Source organism: Microchirus variegatus (assembly GCF_963457635.1).
Source record: "Microchirus variegatus genome assembly, chromosome: 4".
Lineage (NCBI taxonomy): Eukaryota > Metazoa > Chordata > Actinopteri > Pleuronectiformes > Soleidae > Microchirus > Microchirus variegatus.
The window spans coordinates 22,340,974-22,355,844 of NC_139805.1; the positions used below are offsets into that span (position 1 = coordinate 22,340,974).

Sequence of the window (14,871 nt, forward strand, 5' to 3'; positions counted from 1 at the left end):
TTTATTAAATGGTAGACAGACATTTCAGGGATAGTAATTAAGTAATTGGAAAAAAAGTTAAAGAAGCCAATGTTTTATTATATTTTATTTTATTTTTTATTTATTTTATTAATTAAGTAATGAATTAATCAAATAAATGAAAATAAAATAAAACATTGGCTTTGCTAACATTTTTTTCCAATTACTTAATTACTATCCCTGAAATGTCTGTGTCTACCATTGTTCAGAACATTAACTATTAAATAAATAAATAAATACATAATAATAATAATAATTATTATTATTATGTATTACTATTATTGCTGTTGTTGTTATTGGTGTTGTTAGACTAGTTAAAGTCTTATTTGATGTGCACTGATTTTGTTTGTGTGTGTGTGTAATTTGCATTGATGCTACTGTAGGTGTCAGTCTTTGAGCTGAATGTGCGCCATGGCACAGAGTCAGAGCCAACAGGGAACACGTGGCACAGAGAGAGAGAGAGAGTGAGAGAGAGAGACGGGACTCTCACCCTCCTCCTCCTTCAGTCTCTTTAGCTCCAGCCACGCATACACTCACAGAGACAGAGAGAGAGCGAGCAGCTGTCTGCTGTGGTCACACTTCACAGATCTGCCTTGGATTTCTGGACTTCTCTGGACATTTCCTTACTGTGTTGTGGTGATGATGATGATGATGATGATGGAGACCAAACTCTGGACTGTCCTTTGTGCGCTGCTGCTCATCAACATGGGATCAGCTGACCATGGTAGGAAGTGTTAGTTTGACTTTGTTGTTGTGTTGGACATGCTGTGTTTGGGCTGGTGTTCTACAGTGAATGTATTTATTTATTTATTTATTCATATGGGGGAGGGCTTCTGTCATGACTTCAGATGACATCACTTTGATTATCATTATTGTTGGATGTTGGCACACTGTAGTCAATGGCCTGATTGTTCGATAGTCTCCCTGAAAAGAAAAACAAGAACACAACTCACAAATAAAATATTACAATTCCAATAATAAGAGCAGACACAATATTAGTAAGAGCAAGTATGCAAGTAGTAGTGTACATGAAGCAACAGCAGCAGCAGCAGCAGCAGCAGCAGTCTACTTATGCCCGACTGTATCTTCACCACAGAAACACATCTATAGGGAGCACGTCTCTATAGTGTGACTGCATAAACATATCTGAATCTCCAAAACAGGCAACCACAATCACACCTCACCTGCCGTGATTTATTTACTGGATAGATAGATAGATAGATAGATAGATAGATAGATAGATAGATAGATAGATAGATAGATAGATAGATAGATTTGAGTTCCCCGTGTCTGTTTGTCACCCACAGCAAGCCCACGACTCTTTGAGTTTGTTTCTTTTTTGTTTATTGTTTCAACAATTGCCTCACAATTAATCTCTTACATCACTTCCTCCTCCTCCTCCCCTTTCCCTCAGTGCAACATTTACACACCTCACACACACACACACACACACACACACACACACACACACACACACACACACACACACACACACACACACACACACACACACACACACACACACACACACACATCCTGTATTTCACCCTCCCTGCCCCTCCTCTCTCTCTCCCTCCTCCTTCAACACCTCTCATATTATAAAAGTCAAATGAGACTAAACTGACTGAACTGAATTGGAAGAAGAAGAAGAAAAAAAGAACTCTCGATCTCATCGAGCCGAGACTCAGAGGAACAGAGAAGAGGGAACTGATGCTGGAGGACGGTTAATGGCAGGAGAAGTTACAGCGTGATAAATGACTGTGTGCAGCAGCAGCAGGACAGTCATTTCACTGCCTTCATGCTAATTGACTTTCCTCCACGGTTGGCAAATTTAAAATCAGTGCAAAGCCCAGTGTAGCACCTTCAGTTGTTGCTGTGCATCACTGTATTATTGTTCCTATACAGACATGAAAGAATATATACATTTAATATTTATCAGATATGAGTTTTCTGTAGTCAGTATCACGTGAGCTTTAGGAAACATGCGATGTAACACTTTATTAACATTCTCCATTAACATTTATTTTAGTTTTATGTCCAGATATTTGTTTGTTTACATTTACATGTCCTCTATGTATTATGGGCAAAACCACTCATGACTTTTTTCTGACTTAGAAACTATGATCATTTTGGGTCATACACCAAAACAGACATTTAATCACAAGGTTTAAAGGTGCATTATGTAATAAATCTAAAGCAACTGGCCATAAAATCCTCCTAATATGTCACAGACACTCAGGAATAATGTTCATACAACAAACTGAACTGAATGTTTATGTTTTGCGCCACCTACCGCCGTCTACCAATCATTGCAGTCAGTAGAGTCTCAGCTGCCGAGCAACCACGGGTTGCCAGTTACGTCAGAAAATGAAACCTAAAAGACCTCGGTATTTTGAATTTGAATGTATTTTTCATTTTTGGCCACATTCTTACATATGGCACCTTTAACTATACAATAACCAAAAAACACAAAAAGAAAACTTTCATAAAAACACAAAACAACTTGTACTACATGTAGCTTAATGTGACCTAGACTGGAAAAGAGGATAAGAGGCTAGAAGACATGCTGCCAGTAAACATCTGAAATGAACACGGGAAAACAAGGCCATTTCAGTCCTCTGCTCTTTTCAAATCCAGTTAAAAGTAAAAATACTTCAAATCTACAACAACAACACCAACTATGTTCCCTATCACATGCTGTGAAAGCGGCGTTCTATGTGTTTTCACAGAAGCGTTTGCACAGAGGTGTTATTACTCATTACTGATACCGCCGCTGCCAGCAGACATCTGCTTGCAGAGAAACGGTTGGCTGTTCCTCTCACTGGCAGAAGGGTCAAGGAGTGAGCAAGAGCTATTTCCCCCAGGTACAAGCCACTCTGAGGAAAGAGAAAGAAAAACCAGGCTGTCAGAGCCTCCTCCATGTGTGGAGAGTTGTAACAGTGGAAACAGTGGCTGTATTGTACGACACAAAAATAAGACACACGACTTCAACATTTGACCTGTGTGGAGCTCAGGAACAAGGCCAGTATTATTTAACCAAACACCTCTGTCTATTTATCTGTGTCTATTTCTGTATCACGTCTGTGTGTGTGTGTGTGTGCTGATTAGCCGTGTGAGTAATTACATCGGTAATGAAAGGCATCACCACAGCGGGCTAAACTGATCAGTAATGACATTACATGACATTAGTTCTCTGGTCTTCATCAAAAGAAAGCAGGAAGAGAAGAAGTCTGGTGCACAGCATTAAAGAGGCAGAAATATGGAAGGTCTTCATTAAAGTGATATTACTTCAAAGACCCCAGAAAAATGACGTTACTGTACATCTCATGTGGCCTGAGAGTCAGTGCCACGCAAAGTAAAAAGTTAAAGTTAGTCCTCCTTCATCTAATGTGGTCGTCTGAGATGATGTTTTACGTTAATGTGGCCGTGTGTTTTGAGTTATTGCAAATTTCCACAAGCTTTTTTAGCTCAGAGGCTCCAAATCTCTGGACCTCACAGAGAGAGACTCCATCCAATACTTTTTGGCTGATTTCAGGTCTGTGCTGACGTTTGACTTTAGTTGTTGCGTCTGTCCCTTCCAGTACATTTCCATACAAAGTTATAAACTTTTCAGATTTTTCTGCTTCTTTAAAGGTGCCATATGCAAGATTGTGGCCAAAAACGGTTACTACATTCAAATTCAAAATACCGAGGTCTTTTAGGTTTCGTTTTCTGACGTAACTGGCAACCCGTGGTTGCTCGGCAGCTGAGTCTCTACTGACTGCAATGATTGGTGGGCGGCGGTAGGAGGCGCCACATGCCAAAACATGATTTCAAAACATAAACATGATTTGCAGTCTGCAAAATATTTTTCATGCAAATATTTTTTTGTCTGTACTGTTGTTGTTGGTGAGTTCAGTTTGTTATATGAACATTATTCCTGAGTCTCTGTGACATATTAGGAGGATTTTATGGCCAGTTGCTTTATTTATTACATAATGCACCTTTAAACGTGAATATTCTTGGGATTATTTGCTCCATATAACAAAGACAAAACAAGACATAATTTCCCTGATGATCCACCTTTTCTGACATTAACTGTGTAGCCGGGGCCCTGATGTGAAGTCATTAAAATAACTTTCTCTTGTAAAAGTAAAATACGCCTATAAAATCTGTGTGTTTGGATAAGCACTGGCTTGTCTTGACTCATGTTCTACGCACTTTTTGAGACTATACGCACGAGCATCTCAAGAGATTTAAGAGCCCCCCGAGGCAAAAAAAAAAGAAAAAAAAGGGACGCGTGCACTCGCCCTATATAGAATCAAACCACAGCAAACTTGTGGCATCGGGCCTAATAAGGGCGTTTCAAACCGTGATGTCATTACAGCTTATCATAAAACGTGTGGACATTTTCATAAGAATTATTGTTGGCCATTAGGGCAATGTGTGTGCAGCACTTTGTTTTCCCTTTATCCAACTGTCTGCTGGTAAGGAGTGTAATGCACACATGTTGAACGTACATGCTGGTTGTTGATGTGGTGTCTGTGAGTGTAACTCTGTACCAACTGAGGCACTATTGTCTCCCATTGCTGTCGGCGGCATGTCCCTGGCCCTAAGGGTCCTTGGCCCCTTGACATGACAACTGCTCGTCCACAAAAATGACACAACTGACACTTGGCTTCCTAAGGTCCACAGCTGCCAAGTATGGATTAGAGCTGGTTGAGTCCTGACTCAATCGGATCTTTCACCCGTGTCTTTAAATTAAAACATGAGTCTCGAGTCTCTAGCATCATTAACCCAGATCAGTTGAGTCCTACTACAATTTCATTAAAACAGGGCCACACACAAACATCTTGCAACATTAGCTACTAGTCCTAGCCATCTTAGCTGCCAAAAGTTGTATAACTTACAACTTCGTCCACAAGTCAACTCAAGTCCGAGATAGGAACTTCCTGTGGACCGGAAACAGAGCTCTTGAGTCAGTCGAGTCGCGACTCGCGCGAATGAGCCGGCTACGTTGTCATGAGTGGATCTGTTTCCTAGCAGACGAGAGTAGGCTATTTTTCCACGAGTCAGTTTGAACAGCAAATCCACAACAAAAGCCATACTTTCACTACTGAAATAGAAAGCTTATAGGTTATAGGCCTAGGTTTGGTGTATAGATATAAAAGTTATGTCGGTCGAGTCGACTGGTCTGATCATGCTGCTGCGCTCTACAGGAAGGGTCAGAGCAGACTCTACCTGTTGAGGAAACTAAGGTCTTTTGGAGTTCAGGGAGAACTCCTGAAGACCTTCTACGACTCAGTAGTGGCATCAGCCATTTTTTACGCAGTGGTCTGCTGGGGCAGTGGCATCACAGCCGCAGACAGGAAGAGGCTGGACAGGCTGATTAAGAAAGCCAGCTCTGTCCTTGGATGTCCCCTGGAACCAGTGGAGGTGGTGGGAGAGAGGAGAATGGCTACCAAGCTATCATCTCTGATGGACAACCTCTCCCACCCCCTGCAGAACACCATCGCAGCACTGGGCAGCTCCTTCAGTCACAGACTAAAACATCCAAAATGTCTGAAGGAGCGTTATCGCAGGTCGTTCCTCCCTGCAGCTGTTAGACTGTACAACAAGTACTGCTCTAAGTAGACCCCACACACACACACACACACACACACACACACACACACACACACACACACACACACACACACACACACACACACACACACACACACACACACACACACACACACACACTCCTCTCTCCATGTGCAATATACTGTTAATTCTCATTGGTGTAATATACTGTATATATTTTTTCATAATGTAAACTTTTTTTTGAAGTGCAATATATTGTCATTTTTCATACTGTCAAATCTTTTATACTGTAGTTTTCTCATCAGTGCAATATCCTTATCCTTATTTATTATCCTTATTTAATAGCTCAGCCTTGTTTCCGTACACTATAAATACCATGTGCATACTGTGTATATTCTGCAGACCGGTTGTAATGTACATTCTATTTTTAAACCTATTTTTATAGTCAGTGTTAATATCTTTATATATTGTACTTTATAGATTCTATTTCTTTTTGGTAATGCATGTTTATTATTTATTATCCTTACCCTTACTGTCTTGCTGCTGTAACACTGTAAATTTCCCCACTGCGGGACGAATAAAGGACTTCTTATCTTATTGTTAAATAGCCTAATAATAGTAATAATAATTATAATAATAATAATAGCTTAATACAGGGTCTCTGCAGGTTTTAACAAGGCAAATTTAAGACTTTTTAAAGACCATAATGAATACAATTTAAGACCCATTTCACATCCATACTGCCAAAGAAGTACAAAAGACATGAAGCAAAATTGCTTGAACACAAACCGTTGAACTTGCACTTACCCATCTTACCCGGCTTAGCTGTGGGCTTTCGCTAAGTTTTCTCCACCGCTATGCTAAGCTGTAACACACCGCGGCGCGCGCACAGCGCACTAGCTAGTGCCGCTCGATAAATTCTCACTGGGGAGCACAGGTGGCCTACTTTAGTTCCGTCTCTCAAAAATCAAAACATTTCAAAGCGAGACTGAAGTTTATGCATGTTTTTAAATAAAAGTCACGTTAATAGATTTTTAAGACCTTTCAAAATTGTATTTAAGAAGTTTTATGAGATTTTAGGAGAATTTTAGACATTTTAAGGCCTTAAATTCAAATTACTGGATTTAAGACTTTTTAAGATCCCGCGGATACCCTAGGACTGAGTTTTCTTGGCGATTTAGCAATACTGACTCAAGTGACTCACAATAACCCGGATCCTTAAAAAATAATCTAGTTGGCCAGGCCTAGTATGGATCATTTTCCAGAAAATACAAGGAGACAATTTCAGATTGAAAGATAGAGATTTCTATTAGAATATATAGAGATAGAGTCGGTCTATTCACTAATGTTTGGTTTCCATAATGAGCTACTAAATTGATGACTCTGGAGATTAGGAATCAGCAGGCACAGGCCATTAACCCGCTTTGGCGCTGTCCTCTCCTCATTAGGTAATGACCATACTGCTGCCTCACAAAGTGCTCCTGGAGCTGCTGCAGCCACCGAGGCCCCAGCTGCAGTCAACGCGTCTGTGCCGGACCTGCAGCCAACCAGGCATCCTGCTCTGGTGCTGAACGGCTCTGATGCAAATGCGACGTCCAGCGGCAACAGCAGTTTGAGCAACAATGCGACGACTAAAGACGTGGAAAGCACCTCTCAGTCGCCTGAACCAAAGAAAGATAATGGTAATTATTGTTTTTCATATTCAAGATATTACATCAAACGTGGGTGAAGTGTGTTGTTTATTATTTCTGTCTATTCTGAGGTTTGTCAGCGTGGAAGTTAAGTCGTACTTCAGAAGAATGAAGTAGGAAGCCCAGCAGCAGGTGGCTCAGAGTTTAGGAGCTATATTTAACCTTCTAGTCCTTATCTGTGCTCTCCATGGTCCACAGAGTGAGTGTCACTGTTTTAAAATGCTGAAAACCGTGCCAGTGTCACAGCACAACACCACACTGCGGCCTTAGTAAAGACTGTACAGTTGAGCTGATTAAAAGAGGGTTATCATTTGCGGGAAGAGCACGAGAACACACTTGCAGGGAGGTGTGCTCTGAGCAGTGGCGTCGAGGAGAGAAGTGATTTAATGCTGTGTGACTTTTCACAAAGCGGTGAGAAGGTAAAAGTGAAATTCACCTCCAGACACAGACACTATTCTCCCCCTCCTCTCTCCCTGTCATCCGAACGCCTGTGCTGGTTCACACACTCGACTCAAGCAGAGACTTTTTAAATACAATTTAAATTGCTGTTATATCTGTGGTGTCAAGCTCTTCAGACGACCATGGGTTTGTTAATTTAAGCTCCAGTCTTCTCACTCCATCTCAATATAATGATGATTTTATATGTGGTTGGTATAGCATTAACATATTTTTAGAGTCCACTCCACAGTCCTGCTAGTTCGGCTTTGAGCTAAATGCTAACACCAGCCAGCAAACATGACCACATCTTCAGTGCTAATTAGCATGCCAACGTGCCCGTTAGCTAGAGGAGTCAAGCATGTTAGCATGCTAATATTTGCTAATTAGCGCTGAATATAAAGTACAGCAATAGCTGAACAGTTCTGGTCAAAATTTTCTAAAGTATTATTTATGGTAAAACGTCAGGCAAACATGAATGTTGAATATATTATAAATATATATAACATAGGGGTCAACTGTTTGTTTTGAAAGGATTTTAGATGTGGTGCCATTACAGTAGTGTGTTAGTAGTGTGTGTGGTGAGGGATTAGGGTGAACTGACCCTTTAATTCCTCACATCCCTTTATCAGATAATTCAACACATTGAATATAAAAACATACATATATGTATATGTATATATATATTTTTTATATGTGCATTATGTAATAAATCTAAAGCAACTGGCCATAAAATCCTCCTAATATGTCACAGAGACTCTGGAATAATGTTCATATAACAAACTGAACCCACCAACAACAACAGTACAGACAAAATATTTGCATTAAAAAAAATCTTTTGCAGACTGCAAATCATGTTTATGTTTTGAAATCCTGTTTTTGCATGTGGCGCCACCGACTGCCGTCTACCAATCATTGCAGTCAGTAGAGTCTCAGCTGCCGAGCAACCATGGGCTGCCAGTTACGTCAGAAAACGAAACCTAAAAGATCTCGGCATTTTGAATTTGAATGTAGTAACCGTTTTTGGCCACATTCTTACATATGGCACCTTTAATATTTTTAACATTTTATAATTTTATATATATATTTTAACACTGTTTTTCTCTTTACGTAGATACCTTCACCACCTCCCCTGTTGCACCTGCTGTCCCAGAAACCCATTCAAACCTAACTGAAGAAATTACATCACAACCTCCTATACTTCCTACTGAGAGCCACACCACCACCACTCACATCACCTCCACCTCCACCACCACCACCACCACCACAACGACAAGCCCCCCGCACACACCTCTCAACGCCTCTGTAGACACAACAACCACCAACACATCCAGCCATCCTTTACCGCTTCCTCCTGACTCCATCTCCACCTCAAAGCAGCCCGACGAACCCAAAACACACTCAGCCACTGCTGCCCCACAGCCTGAAACTACCACCACAGCTGCTACCAGCACCCAGTCTGGTTCTCCATCCAGCACCAGCTCCACGCAGAAGCCCATATCCACACCCACGTCACAGTCTGTTGCACCCCAAGAAAAAGAAAAGTCCACCAACGCCCTGCCGAGCAGCCCAGCCGCGCAGGCTGAAGCCCACGCCGACACCCCTTCCCAACTCAACGTGGGTGGTGACAGTAAGTGCATAGCATCTTCTGTACTGGTATATAAATGTGTTGTGGACTATTCACTGGGTTTATATTGACAGAGTGAGAAGTAAATTGGCTTTACAACAAAGGAGATTTTGTGCTTTGTTTTTCAGCACAAGTCTGTCCTCTCTTCTACACACACACACACACACACACACACACACACACACACACACACACACACACACACACACACACACACACACACACACACACACACACACACACACACACACTTCCACATCAACATCTTCCACAAGCACTGTCACCACCAAGCACTCGACAATTATGGCTCTGTTTGGGAACAGGACAGAGAGAGTCATGGGACTCAGGCCTTGAGAATGTTCTGTTTTCTTTTTCCTTCTGTCTCTCTCCCTCTTTGTCCAACTGCTAAATGATTCTGAGATCTACTCTCGCTGTTTGCTCTACTGTTTGCAGCCTGAGGCTGTCGTCATTTAAGAAGAAGAAGAAACTTTTCTAATATGACCAGCAAGCCAAAAAAATCTCTCACTCTGTTCGGTTTTATAAGGCCACACTTGGCATCTGGCCTTTTTCCATTAGCCGGAGGAACAGTGAGCATTCACTGCTCTGCGGTTGTTGTTGTTACATTCGACCAGAGGATATAAAAACCAGCTAATGTTTACAAAACTAAGTGCACAGTCAGCATCTCACATAATATGTGATCATCTATATTATAGATGATTGTTCCGGACACTGAACCTGCATGAGACACGCCAGCATGCTGCTACACTCTTATAAATAAGGGTTCCAAAAGGGTTCTTCTACAAAGGCTGAGGTTCCACCTGGAACTATTTGCTTCTGAAATACCCTTTCCAGAAGGAAATGGGTTATAAAGGGTTCTCTGGATCAAAATGGTTCTTACTGGAGCCATTAGTGTTACCAAGAACCTTTGAAAAACAAACGATTCCAGGTAGAACCTCAGCCCTTGTAGAAGAACACTTTTGGAACCCTTATTTATAAGAGTGTATGAGAAAGTAGACTGAAGTGCACTGCAACATGTGCATCATAGGGCTGAGGTGGGACAAACAAATCAAATAGCCAACAGACTAAAGGACACATGAACATCACAACATAAATAACATACACAACAATGTACTCTCATACGACACATTCACATTTGCTTTGTGAGCCAGGAGTCTCAGGAAGCTCAATCTGAGGATAAACATGAGCAAACATTTTAAAACAAACAAACAATAAACCCTTAGACTAGCGGTTTAATTCACTTAGATGAACCAACTCAACCCAATTATCCCTTACATTGCAAACAAAAAACAAATTGAAAACATTTTAGTATGATTGAAAATCCTGTCTCAAATACAACCTTTTAAAAATTGCCGGCAGAGAAAAAAATCAATCCACTTCATATGAACCCAAAAGGCTGATGTACAAAGACATATTTTAGCTACAATTAGTTAGTTTTGTAAACACACAATTCAGTTTCACTTGGTTATTGTGTTTTTTTAAACTGTAAAACCTGATCAATACATTTAAGCAGCACTTTATACTATGTCGTGTGCATATATGCCACATATACAGTACGTCCTGTTTCTAAACCCTGAAGTGATGCCCCATAAATATAGTATTCTACTGTGAGCTCAAGTGCCGCACAGGCAAGGTTAACATCAACATACTGTGTTTGACATTTCTGTCCACAGCTGCATGATGAACTCTCAAGTTCCACTTGCTGCTGCTGTAGCTTCTATATTTAGATCCAGTCCCGGCATCAAATGGACGTTTAACAACCTGTAATTCAGCTATTTTCACCATGTGAAGTCAAATCCAACCTGTTCATGTGCGCTCTCGCTCAACAATGCCCTCGCCTTGTTTTCTGTTCTGTTCAGCTATGATGGTCCACGAGGCCCCCACATTAGACCCTCTGCTGGCCGGCCTGGTGACAGCCTTCATCATCACTGCCGTCATCATCACTCTGCTCCTCTTCCTCAAGCTGCGCCGAAGAGACAACCGGCCAGAGTTCCGCAGGCTGCAGGATTTACCCATGGTGAGCATGTAAATGAAATAAGATCATAAGATTCACTGATAAAAAAACAAATCTTCACCACTCTCTAGTAAGGAAGTGATTTTTTTGTACATAAGCTGTAACTAATGGCTTTCAGGTTTATTAATCAGACAAAATACTGATGCTCTACACTCTTAGAAATAAGGGTTCCAAAAGGGTCCTTCGAAAAGGGCTGAGGTTCTAACTGGAACAATTTGCTTCTGAAAAACCCTTTCCAGAAGAAAGGGTTAACAATAATGGTTCCAGTAAGAACTCTTTAAAACCACTTTCCTGAATAAAGAGTTTTAAAAGGGTTCCTGGTGAAACCTTTATAAAAAGGTTCTACCTGGAGCAAAAAAAGGTTCTCCTATGAGGGCAAGCCCAAGAACATATGGTTTGACTTGCCACTTTTATTTCTAAGAGTGTATACTATTAGAATTGATTATTTCTGCACACACAAACACACCAATTAGTGAGAGTGAATTTGACCTATGCATTTAACTCATCCTTATTTCACACCAGTAGTGAACACATACACAAACTGGGCACAGGAGCCTTCGGTAGCATTTACACTCTTAGAAATAAAAGTGCCAATTAGAATTATATGGTTCTTCAGGTTGTCCTCATAGGAGAAACCGTTTTGGTTCCAGGTAGAACCTTTCATAAAGATTCCACCTGGAACCCTTTTAAAATCCTTTATTCAGGAAAGAGGTTTTCAAGGGTTCTCTGTATCAATGGTTACTGGAACCATTAGTGTAACCAAGAACCCTTGATTTTTTCAGAAGCAAATGGTTCCAGGTAGAACCCCAGCCCTTGTAGAAGGACCCTTTTGGAACCCTTATTTCTAAGAGTGTAGCTGTGCCCAGGGAACAACAGGGGATTGAGCGCCTTGCTCATGGGCATCCCAGCCTTTAACCCATCCTGGAATTTGAATCGGCAACCCTCCACTTACAAGCACTGGACCAGGATTGAGAAATCCTGATATAGACTGTTGTATCAGTAGTGAACAATAGCTAATAAATTACTTTGTTTCTTTTTAACCTTTTCTGGCAGGTTTAGGCTAAGTAAGCTAAGCTAAATGATTGTCAGTTTCTCAGAAAACTGTTTCTTTAAAGCCTTGAGAATGACACTGTAATGGTTCTAATGAAGTTAGTAACCTTTAACAAGGCTGATTCACTGAAAGTCATATATTATGTTCCCTGCAGGACGACATGATGGAGGACACGCCTTTGTACAGCTACTGATGACTGAAAACACCTGCACTTTCCTCCTTCAAACCAAAACACGTGCTGCAGCGTTTTTTTGCCTTAATCTGCACCCGAACAGAACGAGGTCTGAGTAGGTGCAAGCAAATGGCCGACTTGCTTTCATTTACTCAGATCGTGTGTTTAAGAAGACTTTGACTGAAGTGGTAATGGACAATGAAGACATAACCCCCCCCCCCCATGGCAGCATCCTTATAAAGAAAGTCTATTTTAATGCCTGTGATTACAAATTAGGTGAAGGCCTCTGTTCAATACTGTACTGGTTGATGATGTTTTCCAGCTCATTTGTTTGGGGAAGGTGTAGATGTGAAGATCGTCAGTTGTCATCCATCTGTGTGACACAGATTCAGACAGTCCTGCCAGACTTTGACCGGGAGACTCTAGCATCATTTCCTTTTTCCACTTAAAGCTTCAGTAGGCAGAATTGCTTGAGTTTCATCTGCAGGTCTCGTCTCACAGAGGACCAGAGGCGATCTCTGCATCTCTGAAACCTCTTACCGTTAATTGACACACATTATATTGCTTGACTCTCATTCTCTTTGAAGGGTTGCTGTGTCAAGAACTGCATTGTGGGTCTGTTGTGCTGCTTTAATGCCTCCTAAACGGCGCTCTCAGACATGACTGTACCCACATTGTGGCTGCCGTTTATTTAGCAACATTAGTCATAACAGACAACTGCTGTGCTAACTCAACGGCTGCCTCCAGCACCAGACAACAGGCACATCCAAAGTGAGTTGATCGACCGAGTCTTGTCTTTAGAGCACAGGAAGTTGTTGCCACCGTAAAGGTGGATATCTACCGGGTGCGTTACGGCAGCGCAGCGGTGCCTTGGGAGCCAGCGGTATTCACGGAAGATCACGCGATAATCCTGAACGGACACGAGTTTGCGAGATCCCGCGATAGACTGTGTGTAAAGGGAACAAAAACAACACAGCTTCTTTCATTCTCCAACATGGAAGAACTGTTGATCTGGTTTCTCCACATCAACAATCAGTCTCTCGTTGTACATTACGACTCTCCGAGACGCTCTGATTAATTGACTGTTGACCTGGTAGCACCGGTGACGACGTAATGTTGATGTGAAGTTGCGATAGGCTATATGACCTGCGTATTGTGTTTTATTTTGAAAGGGGGCGGAAGTGTTTTACTTTTGGTTCTGTGTCGGACTTGCTGTCTGGTGCGATCTGCTCTGTTGAGCGTCTGTAACGCGTCCAGTGGAAATCCGCCTTTAGGATCTACTTTCTCGTCAAACCGCCCCGCGATTGGTCAAACCCTTGCTACAGATTCCGTCGTGAGGCTGCAGTAAACAGAACCCAGAGGAGGTCCAGACGTATTGTTCTCTCTCTCTCTCTCGGATCATTTAAATTCCCATTATGCCTGAAAGGTTAATGCGGGAATTATCGATCAAGATGCCCAAACAAATCCTGCCTACTGTAACTTTAATGTTTTAGAGTCTGGCGGTAGACAAACACTCTAATGTTCAGACAGAGAGGTCGGAGAAAAGAACAAGACGATGACAAATGGCCTAATTGTAGAGTTAATGAGGTTGCACTTTACTTTCAGGAGTGGAAAAAAAAGTGGACAAATATTTTCTGTGTATGAGAGGGAAAAAAATGAGATTTATGTGCATATGTTGTGCTTTTATGTGTGTGTGGGTGTGTGTGCATGATGGGTGAGGATGTTAAGTTGTTAATTTTTTTTTTTTTTTTTTAAAGGCATGGCTGAATATATTTAAGTATTTTTTTTTAATGTGTGTGTGTGTGTGTGTGTGTGATAAAATCCTGCTGCCTTTATGCTCAAGTTGAATTATGTTCTTTTGTTTCATTCTTAGCGTCTTGGACCTTATACAGTATATAAGGTCAGCTTTTTCCTGCAATTCTCTATTTATACTGCAGCCAACTAACTCGCAGATTTGCAAGTCTTTTCCAGTATTTTGTGTGATTTTCTTTTTTAACAACCACACACACACTGATGGCCCGGTAGCTGCTCAGACTTGCCTGTTTGTAGCCTTGAGCGTGTTCCACATGAGGCACTCATTCAGACGATGACAGTTGCAGACCGAGTTTGGCCTTTTTTTTTTTACACAATGTTAGCATTGTCCTGTGCTTTTGTAAATACTACTGATGACTGTACTGTGCAAAGACGACAACGAGACTTTTGCTCCTTAACAATGTACTAAAAATCCATCAAAAACGTTGACGTTAAGACGGACTGAAATGACACAGCACCTTGTTCCCA

The 14,871-nt window shown here is 41.4% G+C and overlaps 1 protein-coding gene across 1 annotated transcript; it reads left to right on the top strand.

Annotated features, from left to right (window-relative positions):
- Positions 1-623: 623 nt before the first annotated feature.
- LOC310926401 (uncharacterized protein) lies at positions 624-13,136 on the top strand. The gene is made up of 5 exons (XM_083888522.1): positions 624-742; positions 7,032-7,265; positions 8,824-9,339; positions 11,214-11,371; positions 12,574-13,136. The coding sequence occupies exons 1-5, from the start codon at positions 658-660 to the stop codon at positions 12,610-12,612; spliced, it is 1,032 nt and encodes a 343-aa protein (XP_083744648.1). The 5' UTR covers positions 624-657; the 3' UTR covers positions 12,613-13,136.
- The last annotated feature ends 1,735 nt before the right edge of the window (positions 13,137-14,871 follow it).

Coding starts and splice junctions, on each gene's coding strand:
- LOC310926401 (XM_083888522.1), top strand. CDS start 658: ATGATGATGATGATGATGATGGAGACCAAACTCTGGACTGTCCTTTGT. Junction 743..7,031: donor CATGGGATCAGCTGACCATG/GTAGGAAGTGTT, acceptor TCTCCTCATTAG/GTAATGACCATACTGCTGCC. Junction 11,372..12,573: donor GGCTGCAGGATTTACCCATG/GTGAGCATGTAA, acceptor TGTTCCCTGCAG/GACGACATGATGGAGGACAC.